This window comes from Nothobranchius furzeri, chromosome 3 (assembly GCF_043380555.1).
Source record: "Nothobranchius furzeri strain GRZ-AD chromosome 3, NfurGRZ-RIMD1, whole genome shotgun sequence".
Classification (NCBI taxonomy): Eukaryota; Metazoa; Chordata; class Actinopteri; order Cyprinodontiformes; family Nothobranchiidae; genus Nothobranchius; species Nothobranchius furzeri.
This window is the reverse complement of record NC_091743.1, coordinates 74330757-74355484: the sequence shown is the minus strand read 5'-3', so window position 1 is coordinate 74355484 and position 24728 is coordinate 74330757. Positions and strand designations below refer to the sequence as shown.

Genomic DNA, 24728 nt, shown 5'->3' with positions numbered 1-24728 from the left:
TTATGCATTTACTGCAGATTTTAAGTAATTAGTGACACTTTAAATAATGTAATTGTTGCTTTTTTATTTTTTATTTTTTTTACAATGTGTTATTCCTCCATTTAGTATAAGGCAGGGATAGGCAACCATGGTCCTAGAGAGCTGCATGTTTTCCAGTTTCTAATTGGCTGAACACACTTGATCCAGGTAAACAACAGCAGGTAGCTACAACAAAGATAGTAGGAAAACAAGCTGTGAGACTGTGGCTGTCTAGGGCCAGAGTTATCAGAGACAAAAATCCTGATGACCAACCTGAGTTTACATAATCGAACCACCAGGGGGAGATAGAGTGCTACAGAAACAGATTACTGGAGCGAACACACACTTCAGATTAACACCATGTAATTTGGCACAGGAACAGTGACACGTCAGTCACACAAGAATTAAACTCTGGGAAAAAATGGGAGAAAATTCCACGTAAGGCCTCTGAAAGTGCAGCAGCAGGAAAAATGTCTACATTTTTGTTTGACAGCTGACTGGTTTATCCACACGTTTTCCATAAGAAGAAACGTCAGTGAACAAGTGTAATCTTTCTGACTAGCAGAAACAAACGTTTGCTTTGGAAACCATTAAAGCCACTCTATAACACATCAGGAAGCTTCCTTTGGTCCGTGTCAACAAGGAGCATTGTGGGAAAAAGTTGGCATCGAGCAGATGACCTTTTAGTGACATGATGGGGTTTCTGTGGAGTAAGCTTTCACAAGTTAGCTTGACTCTATCGATCTCAGCCAAGTGGACACATTTATTGGTGTTTTTATCCATTCGGGTCTTTTTGTATGTTTGTGGTTTTCTGATGCTACTCATAAAACATCACAAACGGGCAACTAAACAAAACGTTTATGTTTCCAGGCTGAGCTCATCGTTTATCCAGTTTACTGACTGATCAAAGAAAGCCCTTGCAGTCTTACAAAGCTAAAAGCTTTTTGGATCTCTGTTGATCCAAACTTTTCAACCCTTTGTGTGTTGTCCCTTTTAGTCTGAAGCTTTTTGGTTTGTCTGATGTAAAACTCTGCTGTAGAGAGGTTCACTCATCAATTAAAATTAGGCTTAATTAATCAGTTTTAATCTGTGGAGGTTCATTAATCTGTAAAACAAAAGAAAGACAACAAAACCTGTTACTCACACTGTTTGATTTCACTTTATCAAAATTATAGTTAAAATCAGATGTCCAGCATTGTCAGTTGATGAAAGAATCGATTTCTATCACCTTCCATACCTCAAACTTAAAAGAAACACCTGGGACCAGCACCTTTTCCCCTTGATGTTTCTATTCTTAACAAATTCAGGAGGGAGCTGAGCTTACAGCTTTGACTCTGGTCCTCCTCCTCCTCTGAGAGGATGTTTATACATAAATCCGTGGGCCTGTGTGTGTATGTGTGTGTGTGTGCATGTGTGAGTGTGTGTGTGTGCGTGTGTGTACGGGTTGAGCAGAGTCAGAAATTCTTTCCATTACCCTCAGCAAATCAATGCACTCCTCCTCTATCTACTGTCCCCATGAAACCACATGATGTCCGTCTCTCTCTGAGTGTGTGTGTGTGTGTGTGTGTGTGTGTGTGTGTGTGTGTCACAAAGTCTGATCAATAAACTGATAGGAAATGTAATCAGTAAAAAGTGGGACATTCTGGGTGTTTGATGGTGGCTCAAGATAAACTGCTGCTGATGTTATTCTACAGTACACAATGAACAATGAGTGCAAACTGAATTCTTGCTAAACTTGTTGATCTAAATTTCAGGTTCTCTAAAACAGCAATGTGGAAAGGAGGCATGGAATAAATAATATTAGACGTTTTTTGCTCCTAGGAAGATTGTAGCTCTGCCTATCTAAAATTTAAATTGTACCTGTATAGTCAGGATACCTCCTGGACAACTCCCTGGTGAGGTTTTCTGGGCACATCCAACCAGGAGGAGACCTAAAGGGAGACCCAACACGCTGGAGGGACTATCTCTTGGCTGGCCAGGGAACGCCTTGGGATTACCCAGGAGGAGCTGGCCCAAGTGACTGGGGAGAGGGAATTCTGGGGTTCCTGCTAGGCTGTTGCCTCCATGACCCAACTCCGGATAAGCAGAGGATGGTGGATGGATGGACAGTATACATTTATGTCCAGATATCCAGTTTGAACTAGTAACAGCTGAATCAGAGTTTCTCTTAGTGGGATCTCAGTTTCTACTTCCATTCCAGATAGGAAGAATGTATCTGTGGATAGGAGGTGCTTCAAACCCCACACGCATGAATAGGAAATGTGATGTCAATTGTCCTAGAAAGATGACATTTTAGATGTCTGAAATGTTCATTAAGTAATAATGTTCTCATAGAAATCTGGAACATTCATTTCTAATAGGAACAATAGAATTATAGATATGTGGAACACATATTCAGTCTGCATAACAAGTGTTAAAAAGGCCACCTCAGGTTTTTAAGGCTCTTTAGATATCTCAAACGTAATCTGTACTAGTGCAGTTGTTATTATAGATCTCTGTAATTATACTAAAAACAACATACATGTTGATATCTTCATTTGCAATTCTTGACTAATAGGAAAACAATTAGTCCAAGGATAAATGATATTATTGCCATAAAATATAGGAACTACAGATTGTCTGATTGTTGCCATGAGCTCAGCTTCATCTTACTTCTCTTCTTGCATCGCTGCAGCCTAGTATCTGCATGACAAACGTTACCCAGTTCTCCTGTTATCCAATTGAATATTTGGAGCAGCACAACGTCTACAGCTAATCTCTACAGGTTACAGGGTTGATTTGTAGCCTGAGAGGCCAAACTCAGGGCAGGAAAGCCCCATTGGAAGACAGACACCCGGCCTGCTTTCTGTCAACCAGATGGAGGTGTCAGCATCGGACGACACTGCCATGACGACGGGTCAGTAAACAGCCTCTCCTTCACTGTTGAACAGCTAATCTCCACGGCAACGGTAAACATCCAAGTATTCTGATGGTGTGTTTATACGAAGTGGATTAGTGTTGTCTAATTTACTGGGCGCCACTTGGAAAACACATAAGTAAAACATTTATTCATAGTATATAATATAGTAAAATACTAATTATCTAAAAATGCAAAGAATGTTGCATGTTAAAATAATGATGTCGGGGAGTGATTCACCGTTTTAGCATCGCGTTGCAAATGAGTTTTGTAAAGAGAAGTCCATTAAAACTCAAGAATTTGAACATTTTAATAAAATCTGTTGATTAAAGTAAGATTTAATGGAAAATAATTATGCTTTCATTCTACTTTTTACCTATGCTTTTTTCAATTCAATGCCCAAGAAAAATGCTTCATTTGTCTTGATAATCTCATCTGATTAAAATAGCATGTTTTTGCAGCAACAAATGTATAATATGAAATTAAATCTTCTGGTTGGCAAAAAGAAAGTTGTAAATTTGAAAAAAAAAACAATCTCAATTAATAAATTAGCTGTTGAAATGCTAATGATAATTCATTAGCATTCTAAATCAATTAAATTAGAGCCCATAAATGCAACATTATTTCTCATAAATCTCTAAAAAATATTTGTGTTTTAATTTTTATTTTGTATAAAAATGTCAGACTGTGTCCTCTTTTGCAACTTTTGAATTATGTTTCTGTGAGAAACGTATTGATCATTTAACCATTGTAGATTGTTTCATGAACAGCCCCTGTTCAAGGAAATTGAATTTACACCCCTCAGGACTGATGAGCTAACAGCTAGTCCAAGAAAAGCAGCCAACGTAAATAAAGGATGTCTTGAAGTAACTATTTATGTATTTTTACTCAAATTTTAAAAGCTTTCTAGTTATTTATGATCATAACCTAAAGCATAGAAACAGAGCGCTAATTCCTTAATATTTCTGCTAAAATAAACAGGTCATGTGAAGGTGATCCACGTAATCTTTTGTGCGTTCATTCTGTGTGTCTCTTAACTGCAACCCTTGGTTCTTTTTTTTTTTTACCACAGAAAGGAGTTGTTTCCATGTAATGGTTTACAAAACTAGATTTGCAAAAACTGCTGTGAATTTTAAGACATTATAAAAGGAAATTGATGCAACACCAAAGAGGATTTAAACACTATAACCTGTTGCTTTCAAAGTGGGCTTCAATGATCCTTGTGGTAGAAAATAGACCAATTACAGATTGTTTAGCACTCTGCTGCCCTCTGCTGACCAGAAACCCCACTTGACAGTTCTGTGGGACGGATAGGTCTATCTGCTTTTTGGCCGTTGTTTTGATTACTGTATCGTTAGCTAATAAAAAGGCTAGCAGTTAGGCTAATCAGTTTTTGGCTGTCAATAAAAAGTACAATAAGATGAAAAAGAAGAAGTTTATGATTTTTGTTGACATGAGTCATGACAAGAGGCAAAGTAATGCCTTTGGAGGCAAAGCGAAGAGCTTAGCCCCGGGGTGAACATCGGCGAGGCCTACTCTAGTTAGAGGGAGCTATAGGAGGCTATAAATCACAGACTGATGGTGACCTGGCTTTGTTGCTACTGGACTTGTAAGTTATAATATTTTTTGTGAATCTTTTTACTTTGTGGCCTATTTTTGTATCAGTTGGCTCATGTTAGCGTTAGCTTGTTGTTAGCTCTAGCAACAGCTGGCTGTGGCCGGGTTGTTGATGACAGTTGTAACTCCACTTTCAACCAGCAGGGCAGAGAAGCAGGAAACTCTTTAGTGTTGCTTTAAGGGGGTGTTGAGGAAGCTAAGAACAGGTTAACATTTATACTGAGGATTGGATACAAATACCTTAAAGAGTTGACCCACCAAATACGCTACTCGACTAATCTAACAAAATAAGAATATTTAATATCTGGATAAAATTATGTCTGTCGCGCAGCTTCTCATTGACAAAAAAGTATTTATTTAAAATTTTATTTTGCACATTGAACTCAAACTCAAACAAATCTCAGAATAAAGTCACACACCAAAAAAAAAAAACCTCATCCTCACTGATGAAAAAATCAAACATTCAAACACTTTAAAACCAGCTAAGTCACACTATATCGATACATCCCATTCCATCCTGCACGTTCACCTTGAGGTCAGGAGGAAAAACTGCAACAGTCGGACACAAAACAGTAAAAGTCTGGAACGAGCTGGTTGTTCTGATCACAGTGGGAAGATGTTCGTGTGTTTATTCAGTTCCCCCGATTGATTTGTCTGAGGTTGTTTTTTCCTGATTGCGCAGACACAGCAGACACAACCAGATAGACTTCAATGAGCCTAAATCAAACTGCTGATGGAAGCGCGTCCTCACAGTACAGCCAGGTCATGGCAGCTCTTGGAGCGCACTTTGACGGCCATGCGCTGGTTGTTGCGGGCTACCAGTCTGTCCAGGAAGCGCCGAGCCTTCTTGGTGAGACTCTCTTTTCGTCTGTAGATAGAGTTTCTGTGCTTTGTGACCTCGCTGCTGTCCCGTCTCAGACGGATCTGTCTCACCACGCCCTCAAACAGCTCGGACACATTATGCTGCAGAGATGCAGATGTCTCGATGAATTTACAGTCGAATACCACCGCACAATTACGGCCCTCTGGGAGGAACACAGGAAAGAGCAGTGAGAGAAGCAGCACATAATCCTTATCTATATCGCTCCACTGTGACCCTTGACCCCACCTTCCACAGCGACCTCTCTGGCACGGACCAGGTCACTCTTGTTTCCCACTAGGATAATGGGAATGTTTTCAGCTTGTCGAGTTCGCCTCAGCGTGATGCGGAGCTCCGCGGCCGAGTCAAAACTCGAGCGGTCGGTGACAGAGTAGACAATGACGTAAGCACTTCCCACTTTCAGACAGTCACCATGAGAGGGCGGGTCACCCTCGTCCTGACAGGAGACACAGATGGAGAACCATCTAAACTCAAATACAGCTGGAAAGGTTACGGTCATCATGAAGGACACTCGTTCCAAGTCTGCACGTTACAAACAAACACCGTACCAGTTTGTCATTCTCCCATGTGTCCATGACAATCAGAGTCGTTTCTTCTCCGTCTACTGTCAGGATCCGCTCGAATGTGTTCTCTGCAGCAAATGATAATATACAAAATTAGGAATTGGGACACTGTGATGAGAAATGGGCTACTGGAACAAAACACTTTTGGGCAAGGGCAGAGAACTGTTGGAATGAATGAACGGGAGTTATTGGAAAAGAATATGGGAATTATGAGAACTTTGACAACCATCACTCAGTTGGACTAAAAAGCAACTCCAGACGTCCCAATCATTCGACAGAGGAATCTACTATCACATCTAGAGACTGATGATGCTACGGCAAGCTGGGCCATCAGACACCCCGCTGGTATAATAGGCTAATAATCAAAGGAGCTGATAAAAGCCACTGATAGCCAGGAGATAACCACTAAAGCTGCTCACATAAAGAAAAGAAGGAGGTAGATGACTAGAGGTGGTGAGTGTCTGAAGCAACAGAAACACAAAGTGGAGGTGCGGAAACAGGAACAGGAGGGACCATCATGGAGCGACGGGGCCCTGCATGCCAGTCAGAGAGAGTGGCTGCTGCTTTCCAGAAATCCGACCAGCAGCTGGGAAAGGCAGAACTTTAGGCCTAGTCCACACGTAGCCGGGGTTTTTAAAAAACCAATATCCGCCCCTCCAAAAACTTGCATCCACACCACCTCGTTTTTAAAAAACTCTGTCCACATGTACCCGGATAAATACGTTGTTAAGGACATTCCAGACCTGTAGGCGGCAGTACTTCCCCCGTTCTTAACCTCGTCCTTCGTCTGTGGTTTTCCACAAGGAGCAGTAATTCCGCTTGCAAAAACAAACAAGCAAAAAGCGCTTGGACAATTGATAAAGCGAGCGCAGCTCTGAGGCCATCCATGATGTCGGCTAGTGTAAACACAGGTCGCACACGTGATGTCAGCATTTTTTTGCTGTGGAAAGTGACGTTGCGGACCTTAAAACTCCGGTTTTGTCTGTCCACACGCAGACGCCCCAAAACGGAGAAACCACAGATCTTCACTTTGGCCGGAGTTTTTAAAAAGATCCGTTTTCGTGTGAAAAAACTCCGTTTTCGTGTGGATGACAGGCCAAAACGTAGAAAAATATCTACGTTTTGGCAGATCCCCGGCTACGTGTGGACAGGGCCTAAGACAAGAACAGGATCTCTGTAGAAGTTTGGGTCTAGCACAGGGATCCCCAATCCTGTCCTGGAGGGCCGGTATCCAGCATGTTTTAGTTTGAACTCTGTTTCAGCACACCTGATTTCAATCAGCAGCTAATTAACAGGCTTCTGCAGAGCCCAATGAGCTGCTGCACAGGTGATTCAACCACTGAATCAAGTCTATTGGAGCAGAAAAACCACAAAACCTGCTGGATACCAGCCCTCCAGGACCAGGATTGGGGACCCCTGGTCTAGCACATCAGACAGGATTCAAGAAACAGGCTGTCCAAGGATGTCTCTGAGACAGTCCAGCCCATAATAGCAGGATGTAAGATGAAGGCAGGCAAAGAGCACACAGAACACCATAACCAAGTGACTGGAATGCTGTGATTCCAGAGAAAATAACATCAGTGAGTAGAAACAGTAGACGATGGAGCAAAAACAAAGAGGAAATAAGAAAAGGAAGTTGTGGAAAGTCTTCATGGTTCTAGAGGTCATTAGGGAACCTGGACTGTGACTCACAGACCTCCCCCAATGGATCCCAGGAAGAAGCTAAGGGATCTCTAGGAACAGCTAAGGCCCAGTTCACACGACAGGATTTGAAAATAATCAAATGATTTTCAACACATGATGAGTGATGAAAGTGAATCACGGATTTAACAGTTTTGGTTCTACAATGCGTGGTGTCCAGCCACATGGCTAAAACTACTGATTTCACTCGTGGACATTCTTCGGGAAGACGGGAACACAACGTTTGATCAAACGTGACTTCAGAGTAAACCAACACGGCATAGGAGGAGCGTGCCAGTGCTTCCATCACTTCACTTTCTGATTTGTTAGCCTTCGATAGCGGACCAAGACAATCCAACATGTTTAATGTATAGCTCAGTGTCCTAGTGGTGCGAGTGTCTGGCCTGGGACTGGGAGATCGTGGGTTCAAATCCATTCAAGGCCTCCTCACTTGACACTCAGCAGTAAAAGGTTTGATTGGGGGGTTAAACCATGAAAAGTGACGCTCACCGATCCCCCAGGGGATGGGTAAATGCGGAGAACAAATTTGACCGGCATTTCAGACATCCTTCTGAGCAGACTGGAGCGTCCATTTCTGAACAAGAGCGTGTGTCTATTATACCCCTGATGGGGTGGTTGTGACATAAAACATAAAATAAACATTCAAAGCAACATTTTCTCACAAATAAATAATCCAGTTGTTCTTTTTATCTTCTGATGCTGTAGGATTCATATCATTACCTTAAATGAACTAATACAGACCCATTAATAAAGACCTTATCACACACACACACACACACACACACACACACACACACACACACACACACACACACACACACACACACACACACACACACACACACACACACACACACATGTTTGACTAAACTTGGGAACAGCAGACTGACACAGACCTCACGCTGTGCCAGACTCATCATGGATCAATGCCGATTGCCCCAGAGGGTCATGATCACATGACATAAGAGTGGATCGATGATTCTGGGCTAGTCAAGGTTGCCGTGTCACAACAAAATCAATGGTACAGTGTGGAGATACTCAGGGTTATGTGTGAACGGTTGTGTGAAGCGCTAGGCCTATTTTTTACACGACGCTGCCATGATGACAACAAACTGTAATATTTTGTCCAGTACTGGATGGCAACACCTGCTTTTTTATGGCAGATAATAGAAATTAAACAAATGTCCTTAAATCCCTGATCCAACATCCTGGTTTCAGCTTGTGACTGAAGGACGAGGCAGAAGATGCTGAGAAAGCTCTGAGAAGAGAGGTGCAAGTTTACCGGGATGGTCATGGTTTCCACTGTGTATATGTATCACTTCCTGCCAGAGCTTTAAATCTGAATAATCCTGGGAACGTTAGACCCCGTCATGACTGACGAAAGCCAGAGTTCAGAGGAACATTCACACAGAGCGATAAATTTAATGTGTGTTTAATGTAAAAGCAGTTCATTAAACAGTTAAATAAAACATAAAAGCGTCCTGTCGCCTCAGACATGAAAGATAATCACAGGCATCATCCTACCTCCTGGTTGTTCATCTTTCTCTGTGACTCCAGCAAAGATTCCAGCGAGGCTGGTCTTTCCGACACCGTGGTCGCCCAGCAACACCACCCTGTAAACACAGTCCGAGTCGCTCTGCGAATCGTCATCTGAGTCTGAGCTCCAGTGGGCGCGGTAATTAAGGGACTTGTCTCCAGGATGGTAGGATGCTGATTGTCCTAAAGGAGGGTGGCGAGGTGGACCAGAGTGGCCCGAGTCAGGCTGGGTGCTTGCAGACAGTCGAGGGTCCCGAGGCCCTGATAGCTGCTTGTAAAAGGGCGGGATCGGCGTGCTGCCTCGACGCCGCAGGGGCTCCTTCTCTCTTTGAGTGTTAAGGGTCATGTTGCTATGGTGACACCACCAGCACAGGGCTACCCTAAGGAAGGAGACATGACAATCACTTAATTCTGGTCCAGACTTTTGGATTCCTGGTCTGAATTCAGACAGAACCAATCATCTTAAATGTGAGGCTGAAGCTCTGCTGAGCCTTTATTAGGTCTCAAACTAAAGATTTAGTTTGGCAACCTGATCAAAATTATCCCAGCACTTCAAAACTCACAAAACAAACCGTGTCTGAAACACATGAGAAGTTTGTTTTCCCTGATAGTGGACGCATTATGATGTGTTAAATATGTTGGTTCAAAAGCAAAAAGGAGTCAAGGGTCGATAGGATGGTGTCATCAAACTATTCACTAAACCTGGAATTAATAAATAAAAACATAAATCATCAATAACAGAAACACATAAAAGTAATAAAAAATCCTTTTCATATGAAAAAAAAAACTCCTAAATCAGATCTCAGTGACATCAGATGATCTCCATGACTACACATGATAAAGTAACTACACACAAACACACCTTCTACAATTAATAATTCAAATATTTAAAGCTGCCAAGAGTCAGAGCCAACAAGTCCAACCTTTAAGTCAGGGGAAACCTGGAGCAGTTCCCTAAAAAAGTGTTACTAAACCTAAAAGATTGCACTTTTCCCTCCACTTCAACTCTTTTGTGTAGGCAGAAAAATGTCTTCGTGCAAAACAGCAAATGAGGCTGAATGAGAAATAAAATTATAACTAATTATAACAATATTAGATCCAATAAAATAGATCCAAACATACGGTCATCAGCAAAAGCAGCTAAAAGTCATTTTTATTCAAAGCCATCAAACTTTATTTTGACTGAAAACATTTAAAGTAAACAACAATAAGGTGCATTTTTTAAATAAAAATTTAAAGCAGAAAGATCTGTTTTTGCAAGTGAACAAACTCCATAGAACATATTATGTGTCTACCAACATCACAAAAACCATGAAGTGCACATTTACTCTGAGCAGTTTTGCAAAGATTAAATTTGATCCTCTCCTGGTTTTAAGTTTTTAGAACAAAGTACAGAGAAATATTTGGACTTACCGTGCACGCCATGCAGTGTGTGTGTAAGTCCAGCCCAAGTAAACAACAAAAATGAAGTGAACCCTGTCTCCCTGTCTCTGTCAGTGTAACTGGACGCCGGTGCCACAGTAACCCGCCTGATAAAAAAAGTTCCACAACAGCGTTAAAAATTCAGCAGTGGAATCACGGTTATCGGCCTCCCTCTGTGTGTGTGTGTGTGTGTGTGTGTGTGTGTGTGTGATTGTCAGAGAGCCGGCAGAGGAGGAACAGATATCTGAGCAGGGTGTGTGTGGTTATCAGAACGGAGCGTGAGCTGCTGTAGGAAACATTTGGGTCACTTCCTGTTTAATCTAAAATATGCAGCTGAACTTAATGAAACAATTTAGTTCAATGCTTTGTTTGCTAACCAGTCGAAGTCTCTATGTAATTCAGCCCTCAGGAAGGTGTCGAAGACATTGTGCAGCTCTGAAGAGGTCATCTCCCGATCTGTGAAATAATGTCTTTACGGTAGCTGCAGTCAAACTTCCCACACAGACAGGTAACAGAGCCAGCAGTTATTGTCGTACGAGTGAAGGAATCTACATTTTGATGCATGCATCACGTTTTTCTTCTCCCAGCATAATTTGGTTTCTGTAGTTCACACGTGTCGTTATGGAAAATTTGATTATAGAGGGCACATGTCACTTCCGCTGTGTCAGTGTGTGTGTCTGATTGAAACTCAACACACCACAGATGTTTAGATATTGTCCACCCCCACTCGGTTCAAAGGTTTAAGTGAAAGACGAGGAGTTTCCATCTGCACCCTCTGAGTCTGAGATCCAGCATGGGACACAAAGCTTTGGTGTAATTTGGATTTTTCCATGTTCACACAGAAACTGACGTTTTCTAACTCCATTCAAATCAAACATACTTTATTAATCTTGTGTTTTTAGCTGCGGGAAGGATCTTCTGTGCTGCTGTTGTTAATGATCAGAGATGACCATCATGTTCTTCAGGTTATCAGGTACTTCCTGGAGTTTTCAGAGGTGTCTAGCATGTAACCTCCTGTAGCAAACACTGAAGAAGTTCAGTCTGTTGTCTGTGGTACACGCTGCATTGTCCAGGTGAAGACTGAGGTTTTTACATTCCCCCGCCAGGTAAGCCATCTCTGGAGGACGTTCATGATGCCTGACCGTTAGAGGAACAGATCTGCCATCATAAAGAGCCACAGGTTCAGGAACAAGGCAGGGTGTCTTCTGGGTCAGGGTTAGGGATGGAGAGGTTCTGCAGAACCTTATAGCTGTTCTGCACTGAGGAAACAGACCAGCTACTGTTCTAGAGCCAATCAGCTGTCCCATAAATGCTGAATAATCCAACAGAATCAGTATTGGCTTCAACACATGATTTTTTAATTATTGTTCCTGGATTCACACTGGAATGCACGCTACCGTTCTATAAAAGTTAAGTGCATGAAAATCCCCGTTTTCAACAGCTGGAATTCATGTTTTCTTTGGGAGAAAAATACATGAATGTATTCTTCATTTAGAAAAAATGAATAAATATTTTGATTTATTCCTGGACTGAGCTAATAAAGCTAACCTGTTTAGTTAGCTCATGCACTTCTTGTACTAGGGGCAAAAATCATTGCATCAGAATTTAAGATCTATATATTAATAAATATCATCAAGCTGCATCTCTAAGACAACTGCCCAGCCTGGGCTACAAGACCATATAAAACTTTTTTGTGTTCCAAACACAACTAAAACTATGATTAAATGATTCACGACAAAACACTAAATGAAGAAAAGAAAGAAAGAAAAATCCACTTTTTTACTGTTACACTCTATTGTTGGTAAAAAAGCAGACAAGCAGTAACTTTATCCATATGAACTTTATTCCAGCAGGAGGGACAAGCACACATGCAGCATTCGTCCTTCGACCCTCAGCAGAACTTCTCCTGAACTCTACACTACACCTCCATATACATGTTAGCGGTACTCTGCTGCCACCTAGTGTTCAGTCCAGTACACAACATGTTCCATGTCCATTTAATTTACCAGTAACACAAATACAAATATTTACACATCCCAACAAATCCCACAATGGTTACCTTTACAATGAGACTAAAGCAATTGGGGCAGCAGTAGCTCAGGAGGAAGAGCGGGTTTCCCCAGGATCAGAGGGTCGTGGGTTCGACTCCAGCTCCTGCCAGGGGTATTCTGCTGTTGTGTCCTTGAGAAAGATACTTCACTCAACTTGCCTGTGTTAGTGGTGGTCAGAGGGGCCGGTGGCGCCAAATGGCAGCCTCGCCTCTGTCGGACTGCCCCAGGGTGTCATGAACTCCTCCTCTTAACCTCCTCTGCGGGCCGGGCTGGCGCTGCACTCCAGTTCCCAGCATGCCTGTCACCGACGCTTCCCGGTGACGTCATCCCGCTGAGCCTATTTAAGGACCTGTCACAGCGGAGCCGGCACTCAGTCATCATCTAACGATAGACGCCAAGCCATTCTAAGACCTAAGACACTAACTCTACGAACCATACGGGAAGAGAACTTCCCACGCTGCCACATATCAGTCTCCATCCACCATTCTCTCCGCGCCTGGGTCTCATAACCACTCCAGCTCAGCCCATCGAACCTGACAGGATGACTGAGTCCCGAGTAGACCCAGCGGAGATCGCACAGCTGCGAGCTGAGGTAGCGCAGCTGCTCAGCCGAGTAGAACGCCAGGAGGCGGACAACGCCCAACTCCGTGTGGAGAACAATCAGCTGTGTGCTGTTACTGATTGCCTCGCATCCAAACTCGATTCCGTCACCGAACTGGTAGTCCAACTCTCCTCAGCCCTCCAACGACAGTCATCTGCCACTCCTAACGTGGTGGAGCCGTATCTAAGTCTCCCAGAGAAATGGGATGGGATTAAAGGATCCCCGGAGAGCATGTTGGCCGTTCTGTCAATGACTTTGAGTGTCAGCCGGCACGCTACCGGACTTCCTGCTCTCGCGTGGCTCTGTTAACCTCCCTGCTGACTGGGCGAGCCGGTGAATGGGCGGCTGCTCTGTACCATCAGAAGTCCCCAGTCTGCAATGACTATGAAGCCTTCGTGAAAGAACTGAAGAAGGCATTCGTTCATCCCAGCAGCGAGGTCGCAGATGAGACACGCCTGCTCCAGCTTCGACAAGGCTCTCAGACCGTGGCCGAATTCACCTCACGCTTCCGGACCACCGCTGCCCGTCTAACCTGGGGTGATGCTGCGGTGAAGGCTGTGTACTTGGAGGGATTGTCACCCCGCATCCGTGAGGGCATGATTGGTCACGAGGCTCCAACCACCCTGGACCAGGCGGTGGACCTGGCTCTCCAGCTGGACCGCTGCCTCCTCACCAGACCAGGAGTGAGGGCAGTTCCCGTACAATCCCGAACTTTCCCCCGCCGTCAGGAGAACCAACCCATGGAGGAACCCATGCAACTGGGTCATTTGCCCCCCGAGGAACGGGCGCGCCGTTTTCAGGAGGGACGATGCGCCTATTGTGGGGCTCTGGGTCATCCCCGTGCAACATGCCCCATACGCCCGGGAAACGGTCCCTCCGGGTCGGTGTAGGAGCTGCCTCACTCGGAGTTTCCACTCATGCAGCTCCTCATCACACCACCCTCTCGGTCTCCTTCCAGCTGAGCCAAGGACCGGTCCCCCTGGTGGCCCTCCTCGACACCGGAGCTGCAGAAAGCTTTATCGACCAGGGGTTGGTCAACCGGCTCAAGATTCCACTCACCCTCCTCGATCATCCCGTTCCCGTCACCTCAGTGGACGGGCGCCCTCTCATGCCATATCCGATCACGCACCGAACCCAGAACCTCCGGATGACCATCGGAGAACACGTAGAGACCCTTCATTTCTTGGTCATTCACGCCCCTACGACTCCTCTCATTCTGGGTCATTCCTGGTTCCGCCTCCACGACCCTCACATCTCCTGGTCCACCAGTAAAGTCATGGCATGGGGTGTTAACTGTCGCCTTCATCATCCGTCTCCAGGATCACAGCCTAGGGAGACACCACCCAAGGATGTGGATTTAACACAACTTCCAGGATCACAGCCTAGGGAGACACCACCCAAGGACGTGGATTTAACACTCCTTCCACCCCAAAACCACGATCTGGCTCGGGTCTTTGCAAAGGAGCCTACCACCAAGCTGCCTCCTCATCGCCCCTACGATCTGGAGATCAGGCTTCAGCCCGGAACCACCCCGCCTCCGGGTCGGCTGTTCTCGCTCTCCCCGGCAGAGACCCAGGCGATGGACGCTTACATCAATGAGGCTCTCCAGAAGGGGTTTATCCGACATTCCACGTCTCCTGGGGCGGCAGGGTTCTTCTTTGTGAAGAAGAAGGAAGGTGACCTCCGGCCCTGTATAGACTATCGTGGGTTGAATAAAATCACCATCAGGGACCGCCATCCTCTTCCCTTAATGAGCACGGCTCTGGACGCCACTGCCCAAGCCACACTGTTTACCAAGCTGGACCTCCGCAGTGCATACAACCTCATCCGCATAAAGGAAGGAGAGGAGTGGAAAACCGCTTTCATTACACCCACTGGACATTATGAGTACCTGGTCATGCCCTTCGGCCTCTGCAACAGCCCTGCCGTTTTCCAGCGTTTCATCACTGATGTCCTCCGTGACATGCTGGGTCGTTGGGTTTTTGTTTATTTGGACGACATCCTCATCTACTCCCGCACGGCCGAGGAACACACCCAGCATGTTCGAGCCGTTCTGTCACGCCTCCTGGAGCACGACTTATTCTGTAAACTGGAGAAGTGTGCTTTTCACCAGGAGTCCACCTCGTTTCTGGGATTCATCATCTCCTCCCAGGGCCTGCGCATGGACCCACAGAAGGTTCAGGCGGTCGCGCAGTGGCCACTACCCAAGACCCTGAAGCAGTTGCAGAGTTTCCTGGGGTTCTGCAACTTCTACCGCCGGTTTATCCGCAACTTCAGCGCCCTGGCGTCACCATTAACTTCCCTGACGAAAACAACCAATCAGCCTCGCCCTTTCCGCCTCTCCCCGGAGGCCGTTGCTGCCTTCCATGAGCTGGTCCGCCGCTTTGTAAGCGAGCCCATCCTCCTCCACCCGGACCTAACCCGGCCTTTCGTTGTGGAGGTGGACGCCTCTGAGACGGGCGCGGGAGCCGTACTGTCACAACGTGGCCAGGACTCCAAACTCCATCCCTGCGCATTCTTTTCCCGGAAGTTCTCTCCTACCCAGCAGAACTATGGGGTCGGGGACCGGGAATTGTTGGCGATAAACTGGGCCCTGGAGGAGTGGCGACAGTGGCTCCTGGGTACCCCCACTCCTTTTCTAATCTGGACTAATCATCAGAACCTCATCCATATTCAGACCGCTCGCCAACTCAACCCTCGTCAGGCCCGGTGGGCCCTCTTTTTCGAACCTTATAACTTTCACATCGCCTACCGCCCCGGCTCAAAGAACCTCAAGGCGGACGCCCTGTCCCGTCAACACACCCAGGATCCAAGGCCTCCTGAACCGAGGTCCATCCTCCCGACCGAACGGTTCTTGGCCGCCCTGCAATGGCCCCTGGAAGCCTCCATCCGGGCGGCTCTCCCGGCGGACCCGGCGCCCCCAGAGACGCCTTCTAACCGCCTTTACGTTCCGGCCGTGTGTCGACAGGAGGCCTTGAGGTGGGGGCATAGTTCACGGCTCGCGGGACACCAAGGCCAGGCTCGTACCTTCCAGTTCCTCCGCCGGGCCCTGTGGTGGCCCTCTATGAGAAAGGACGTGCGTGAATACACCGCTGCATGTGACATTTGCGCCCGGTCTAAGTCCACCACCCAACCTGGAGCCGGGGAATTGCAACCGCTCCCTGTGCCTAAAAGGCCGTGGTCGCACATAGGTGTGGACTTTGTCACGGGGCTTCCGCTGCCGACCACCTGGACACCATCCTCACCATCACCGACCGCTTTTCGAAGGCTGTGCACTTAGTGGCTATGGCAGGGCTCCCCACAGCTAAGAAAACGGCGGAGCTCCTCCTCGATCATGTGGTGAGGCTCCACGGATTCCCCCAGGACGTGGTGTCTGACAGAGGGCCTCAGTTCATCTCACGTTTCTGGAAGGCTTTCTGTCGGTTGGTGGGCGCTTCCGCCAGTCTGTCGTCAGGCTATCATCCCCAGACTAATGGTCAGACGGAGAGGGCAAACCAGCAGCTTGGGCGTTACTTACGCTGCTTCGCCTCGTCTCAACCGTCCACCTGGCCTCGTTACCTCCTATGGGCGGAGCTCTCTCACAACCTCCAGACGTCCTCCGCCACGGGTCTATCGCCCTTCGAGACCTGCTACGGATACCAGCCCCCTCTTTTCGACCATCAGGTGCCGGAGGTGGAGGTTCCGGCGGCTCAGGATATGGTCCCCCGCTGCCGTCTCGCTTGGATCAGGGCTCACGCCGCCATCACCCGGGCTAATACGGAGTACTCCCGACAACACCGCCGCCGCCACCGGCCCGGCCCTGTGTTCCAGCCTGGTGACCGGGTTTGGCTCTCTACCGCAAACCTCCGGTTTCCGGCTGGTTCCAGGAAGCTGTCGCCTCGCTTTTTGGGGCCCTTCCCAGTCCGAGATGTCCTTGGTCCGGTCGCTTACCGGCTGCGCCTCCCTTCCACTCTTAAGGTGCACCCGGTATTCCACGTCTCACAGCTCAAGCCGGTGGTGTCTTCTCCTCTCCATCCGCCTCCGGCCCGGGTGCCGACGCCCCGAGATGTCGATGGGGACCCCGTCTACACCGTCCGCAAGATTCTGGACGCCCGCCGCCGGGGCCGTGGATGGCAGTATTTGGTGGACTGGCAGGGTTACGGTCCGGAGGAGCGTAGCTGGGAGCCTGCCCGCTCGCTTCTGGATCCTTCCCTGTTGGCTGATTTCTGGTCTCGTCGCCCTGGGCCTTCTGGAGCCGTCCCTCGCGGGGGGGGGGGGGGGGGGGGGGTCTTGTCATGAACTCCTCCTCTTAACCTCCTCTGCGGGCCGGGCTGGCGCTGCACTCCAGTTCCCAGCATGCCTGTCACCGACGCTTCCCGGTGACGTCATCCCGCTGAGCCTATTTAAGGACCTGTCACAGCGGAGCCGGCACTCAGTCATCATCTAACGATAGACGCCAAGCCATTCTAAGACCTAAGACACTAACTCTACGAACCATACGGGAAGAGAACTTCCCACGCTGCCACATATCAGTCTCCATCCACCATTCTCTCCGCGCCTGGGTCTCATAACCACTCCAGCTCAGCCCATCGAACCTGACACAGGGCGGCTGTGGCAATAAAGTAGCTTACCATCACTAACAGTGTGTGAATGTAAGTGAAAGCATCTTTGAGTGTTTTGAAAAGCGCTATATAAGTTCAATGCATTATTATAATCACATAGACCTTGTGGTTACAGAGCTATAGTCATTAAGGTGTGGGCGTGTCATCTGTCCCTCACTAACATTATTTTTAATTACTTGTCTTGAAATTGTCTTGAATGATTAAAATGTGATTAATCAAGATTAATTAATTACAAAGGTTCTGATTAGATTGCATTTTTAATCGAATCCCATCCCCTAAACATAAATATGCACATTAAGGATCAGTTGTTGTGATGTGTGCCCTTGTTTATTAATGCCCTCATGTGGTCACTAAAGGAAGTGTTCCTCTGAAAGTTTTACTTTAGGGACTCCAATCTGCAAAGTTGCAACTTTTTTTTGTTCATTTATATGATTTAGTTTTTTTCTGTTTTCTATATTCACACAAAAGATCTTTGTCTTTTAAGTATTTATAGATTTCCTTGTTTCTTATTATCTTTGTCTACAGACAGGTTTCATCACATTGCTTGTCTTTTGTACAGGAGCCATTCTGACAGGTGGAAGAGGCCTGCTGGGGTTTATCTGCCTGCTGAGGAGGGAGGCTTCCGGACTGATCCGGATCGGTAGGAGGGACATGAGGAATTTCAACTGGAAGCAACAAAATAACCTAAAATTAACAGTTTTTTAATCAAATCTCCCACTAAAATTAATAAACCATTACAGTTATATAAATTTTTTTTACAATTGATAACATTTCTACAGACCAGTGAAACTCTTTGGTCTATCTTGACTAGAATGACGTGCCGCATTAATCCACTGGGAGAATCTCTGGAGAAAACTGTGTTGTGCTGCAGGGAGACACAAGAAAACAGAAATGTTAGCAAATATAAATCCCCAGTTCATTATAATGGCCACAGTTCTCCACAACACCTGATTCCATCTGATACAACGTTTCAACTTCAAGCTACTTGATAACTCACTCTTGATGATCTGGTTGGTAGCTGATGAGTGCATTGGGCCCGGATCCCTCGATTCTCCAGAATCTGCATGTTCCTCATCAGGATTTGGTTGGTCCTCCACTGAAGGAAAGATCCGGTCCAGGAGGTAACCCAGGAGTTGCTCAGCATGATCTGGTTTCGTTTTGATGGACAGTCGGAGAGGTGGCTGCTTGGCAGAGACACTCAGCTCCATAAAATTCCTGATAAAACACAATTACAAGATTATTTTTACTAATTACAGTTAAATCTGGGTTAAGATCTGCTGGAAATAAACACACCAGAAAATAGTTTTACATTTATATTAAACAGCAAAAAGTTAAAGAGCTAACCTGTTTCTGTGGAGTCGAAAAATCCAAACAAGAATCAGAAGAACGACCAAAATCACAACCAGCAATGTAACAAGGAGCTCCATCAGCATCTCATCCATCAAACTCCTTCACTAGAAAAACCAGAAAAATGTCTTGTGATTAAAGGGCAAGTCACCCCCTGGCAGATTCTTACTCATCTCCCACTTCCTGTTTGAAAAATGCAACAAATGCTGTTGCCTAGCAGACCGAGAGGGCGGAGCCTTTAACAAATATACACACTCACGACATTGTGACGTCATAATGTACCATCTAACATCATAGTGTACCTCTTAGCCAATAGCGATGGCAGATTTAAATTCAAATGCAGTGCTGAGTTTTTGCCTGACAACGGCGCATCGCTGACTGTTTTAGGCAGAATATTTAAATTTTAACTAAGATGCACTAAAGTGCCGAATTATTGACTACATTTGTCTACAGCACAATTGGACACTCATTTATATAGTTTATCAGCAAAAAAAAAAGGTGATTTGAAGTGACTTGCTCTTTAAAAATAAGAGTAACGAATTTTGGGGCCACGGGAAGAGCTAAGAAAAGGTTTAGTGTAAGTTTTCACACAGTCTTTGATCTAAAAATCTCTTTTCTATCTCTAAAATTACAATGTAAAGAAACAGTTTCCTCTTTTTTAGCCCTCGAGTTTGGTGTTATTCTCAAGTTCAGATCAGAATAAACATTTAAATTAAAAGTTTTAAACAATTTGACACAACATTTACCACACCTGCTGCTATCACACACAATCAATAAAGTTTAACATTTTCAAAAGTAAACAGAATCTTAGATAAAAACATTATATTGAAATTAGAAAAGAAATTGATTAAGTCATTAATTTGAGTAAATACAAGTTATGAATTTTTTTTAACCTTTTATGAAACAACAATAAATAATTTAAAAAATGAAATAAGTTGATTTAAACAAATATATCATCTGTTATCATACTTATTTAATGTTATATCATTATATTCTGAAGCCTATTTTCTTCCTTTTGGTATTTTAAGTATTCTTAACTGAACAGACTTATTTTAATTGATAAAATGACATATTTTTATTTATCTTTCTGCAACATCAATGCATTTTGAGGAAACAAAGTTAGGAGGTAACAGGTCACATGAATGGAAGTGTTTTATTTTTGACAAAATAAATAGTAATTCATTATTTGAAGTGTGTTAAATGTACATTTAGATTCTGTATTACACAGGGAATCTTTGAAAAACACGTGACACTGACTGTTAACGAATAGCAAAGACATTAATTATAACCAAGATCTCCTCTTCTTCTCTGTTGACTAGTTTGACAAAGATTCAGAAACAGAAAATAAAGACAAAAGAGATGTCTGAGGGGTTTCAGCATTTTTAATCAGATCAGGAAATTAGTAAAATCTTCTACAAAATAACTATAAATTAAATTATACACATTTGTCAAAAGCATTTATAATAAGTGGCATAAAATACATGAGTTTTTGTCATATTTTAGGTTCATATTAGGAGTAAAAACACATATTCTGATTCACCCTGACGGGCAGGAACTAGGCACCATAATAGTGACGTAAATACACTTTACAGCAAAATTGAAAAACACAGATAATGAAAAATGTATAAAAGTGATGTCGGTAGTACAACCAGATGTGTACAGTGTGTGTGTGTGTGTGTGTGTGTGTGTGTGTGTGTGGCACGCGCTTTCAGGAAGCATTATTTGTGTTTTCGTTGTTATTGATCTCCATCCTGCTGATCAGTTCAGTCACCAGCTGTTGAACAGTTTGGGAATGCAATCGGCCTACATCCAGGACGCCCTCGTGGTTCACTCTGTCCGACACATCGTAACTCTTAACAGCCTGTAAATCAATCAATCAATCAATCAGTCTGTCCATCATCCATCGATCAACCAACCGTCCATCCATCCATCCATCCATCCATCCATGCATCCATCATCCATCCATCCATCCATCCATCCATCCATCCATCCATCCATCCATCCAAATGCTGAATCAATAAAAATGGTTTAACTTGTCAACAAAAACAAAAAGGAAATGCTAAATTGCTTTACAAGCTCAACTAATAAAGTTTTTCAACTTTTGCATACACATTTTTATAGGGTTGTTACCTTGTTTGTGATCAGTGAGAGACCAAAGACTCTCAGACCACAGTGAGTTGCCACTACGACCTCTGGAGCAGTACTCATACCTGAAAACAGATTAGAGGTCAGCTCTGTGATGCAGGAAATTCCCACTTAGAACAAAGAATTTGTCAGTTTGGTAATAAAGTCTTACATCATCTCACTGTGTGTTCAACACAGTTCCCCTGTGATAAAGTTATTCAGCATCATCTAACATTAAATAAAAATCAACAAAAAATTGCAAAATGTATTTTTGGTAAATTTGAAAAGAAAATCATGTCCTTTATTACATAAACCTTATAGAAGTAAATGTGGCTCAGAGATTGTCCTACCGACTGCATCGACCCCCAGTCGATGCAACAGTTTAGCCTCTGCAATGGTTTCAAAGTTGGGTCCTCCAACCATAGCGTACACACCCTCCTGCACCAGACTAGCAACACCCATCTGCTTGGTGATCTCCATAGCCATGCATCTCAGCCCTTTGTCGTAGCAACCTGACATAGCTGGAAAACGCGGCCCAAACCTATAAACCATCAATGGGCAGCCATCATTAACAGGTGCAGCTAAAGGTGTAAGACAATATAAAGATATACAGGTAACCACTACAGGTGTTACTTTTCATCATTGGGCCCACATAGTGGGTTCAGTCCAGCCAATCCTGGGAAGTTGATGTGGTCTTTGATAATCATGATGTCACCAGGCTGGAGGCCGTCAGCCAATGCGCCGGCAGCATTTGTCACGATCAGTGTCTCCACCCCCATCAGCTTGAAGACTCGAACTGGAAAGGTTGTCTGATGGAGAAACAGTCAAATATTTCATGATTTATTGATTGTTTAATTTTTTTATTCAACCCCCAACCCATTGTCATGGATACGAAGTTTGTTAGGTGATGTTGAACATTTGCTACCAAAGATACAACTCTCAGGCTGGGTCTCCTGACAGTCACACAAACATGTTTCATTGCATTAAAGTATAAATGGAGTAATTTAGTCCGGGCGCTTTGTTGTGAAGGGGCTTTGATGGAGCGCCACCTAGAGGTGAGTTGAGCAGTCGCAGATTCATGAGGAGTGAGCATGTCTGTGTTGCTGGGAATGTGTGTCTGTAGAGGGAAACAATGGAAGCATTGAATAATCTGCCAAAAGCTGCATGTGACCAGCCTCATGCATGACACACACACACACACACACACACACACACACACACACACACACACACACACACACACACACACACACACACACACACAATGAGCTGATTACAAAAGTTTACTCAGCTACTCAGCCCAGCGTAATCAGTAGCATAAGACCGACTCAGTAATGTGTATGTGTGTGTGTGTGTGTGGTTGTTTATTTGTCTTTATAGGTTGAAGTGAATACATTTTTACTTCAACCTGTAAATTGTGGACATTTCCACATTGTGGGTACATGTTGCTGGTCCACACAACGCTAAGCACCCTGAGACTTAAGTTTTAGAGCTTAGGTTTGAATTAACGCTTAGTTTAGGTTAGGGTTAGGGTATGTATGGGTCAGAGAGAGAGAGAGAGAGAGAGAGAGAGAGAGAGAGAGAGAGAGAGAGAGAGAGAGAGAGAGAGAATTCATGATAAGCAGTATTTCATGCTGTTACATAAGAGTTTTGTTTACGTTGTGTGTTTTTGTTTTGCATACTGTGATTGGCTGAAGGAGAGGACATGGCCATAACGTAGCTCCCCTGTTTGTGTAAAAATAACAATCCTGTCTCACTGTACTCTGCATCTCTATGTACATGCTCTCATTTTTTTTGGATTTTTTTCCTAAATCTAATAAATAAAAATCTTTATGCTCACTCCTCCTTTTTATCATGTAATAATCATTCATCTTTCAGAAAAGAACAAAAATGTCACATTCAAGCTGAATCAAGTCTATTTCTCACAAAGCGGTCAAATAATATTTGGTGTGTTCGTACCTTTAGCAGCGAGTGTCCTTCATACATGTGGAAACGACCCTGCATACAAACACATGACTTCCCTTTAAGCTCCCCAAAAACGAGCCGGCCTGCATGACCCTGCACTGCAGCACACATACACACGCACGCACGCACGCACGCACGCACACACACACACACACACACACACACACACACACACACACACACACACACACACACACACACATACACACAGAGATGTAAAAATCTAAAAGTGACCTAATCTGTACTGTTTCAGTATTAATGTGTGTTTGCTGCACCTGTGCTTTGAGGAAAACCTGGGATGTCTGAGTAAGCGAAGGAGTCCTGACATTTGATGGTGTCAGCAAGCATTCCCAGTCCAGACCCACAGATAATGGCCACCTGGGGGCGATGCTTTGTTTGAGACATCAGCCAATCAGCTGTCTTTTGGTATTCGTCATGGCTGCCAAGAAACATGGGAGAAACAGAAACAATTCTAAATAAATACAGTAGTAAACAAATAAAGTATGGACTTGAAAAGAAGCTGTTCAAAGATCATCATCAACATCTGTAGCATGGTTTATTTTATTTTTATTTATTTTTTGCTTTCTGCGTCTTTGAACTCATCGAGGACCCAAACACTCAGATTTTTTTAAGGTGCAAAACAAAACAGAGCAAAGTTAACAACAACTCTGAAACAAATGACTTTGCGCCTGTTCAAAATGGAGCAGGAAGCTTAAACTTATTTAATAAAGTTTATTCAACACAACATACTTTTCAAAACGTTTGCCTCTTTCGGTCAGATCTTTATTTCATCTGTTTATTTCCTAAATGATGTTAAACGTTATCACTAGTGGAAGGTCAAAGTCGAAGCCCTTTTATTGAAGATCTTTAACATTTTCTGGCTTCTGAAAATGTTAAACCATAAAATTATTCTCATCATTAAACCATAAAACCCTCAGAGATCAACATGAACACATTTTACAAAGAGACAGAAAAGGTTAAAGGTATCATTTCTTACCTGATCTGCTCTTTGCTGTGCATGATAGAAGAGTTATGATGACTGGTGTGTGTGTGTATGTGTGTGTGTGTGTGTGTGTATGTGTGTGCGTGTGTGTGACAGAGAGTTAAGGAAGCAGGGTAACTGCAGCCAGCCGATGCTGATCAGACTACATATTCACCGCTCTCATGATTCTGATTGGTCAGCAGCTGGTCCATTCATCATCAGCAGCCAATGGCGTTGCGGTAAAACAAAAATGTGTTCGTGAATTCTTCACATTTTTTTGTGTAATCTGGTTTTGATTTACGTTTCTGCTTACAGTAATGTTTTTTATTGTGTTTGACACACATCTGCACAGAAAAGTTAGCACGACAGTCTGGTTTTTATTTTGGTAAAACATAAAACAAGCACTATTCTGATTATAAAATAT

General features: G+C 44.4%; 2 protein-coding genes across 3 annotated transcripts; both read right to left on the bottom strand.

The window, feature by feature from the left end:
* Window positions 1–4863: 4863 nt before the first annotated feature.
* On the bottom strand, window positions 4864–11080 carry rem1 (RAS (RAD and GEM)-like GTP-binding 1). The gene is made up of 5 exons (XM_015958471.3): window positions 10625–11080; window positions 9200–9591; window positions 5960–6042; window positions 5640–5847; window positions 4864–5556 (listed from the first exon to the last, which is right to left on the bottom strand). The coding sequence occupies exons 2-5, from the start codon at window positions 9555–9557 to the stop codon at window positions 5279–5281; spliced, it is 927 nt and encodes a 308-aa protein (XP_015813957.1). The 5' UTR covers window positions 9558–9591; window positions 10625–11080; the 3' UTR covers window positions 4864–5278.
* A 9517-nt stretch (window positions 11081–20597) lies between these two features.
* Window positions 20598–24440, bottom strand: pnp4a (purine nucleoside phosphorylase 4a). 2 transcript variants are annotated; one of them, XM_015958473.3, is made up of 7 exons: window positions 24320–24440; window positions 23598–23761; window positions 23317–23420; window positions 21991–22166; window positions 21708–21898; window positions 21364–21443; window positions 20598–21094 (listed from the first exon to the last, which is right to left on the bottom strand). In XM_015958473.3, the coding sequence occupies exons 1-7, from the start codon at window positions 24340–24342 to the stop codon at window positions 20942–20944; spliced, it is 891 nt and encodes a 296-aa protein (XP_015813959.1). In that variant the 5' UTR covers window positions 24343–24440; the 3' UTR covers window positions 20598–20941. The 2 variants fall into 2 exon arrangements, with proteins under 2 accessions (XP_015813959.1, XP_054588502.1); XM_054732527.2 differs by having other exon boundaries at window positions 21792–21898.
* Window positions 24441–24728: the final 288 nt, after the last annotated feature.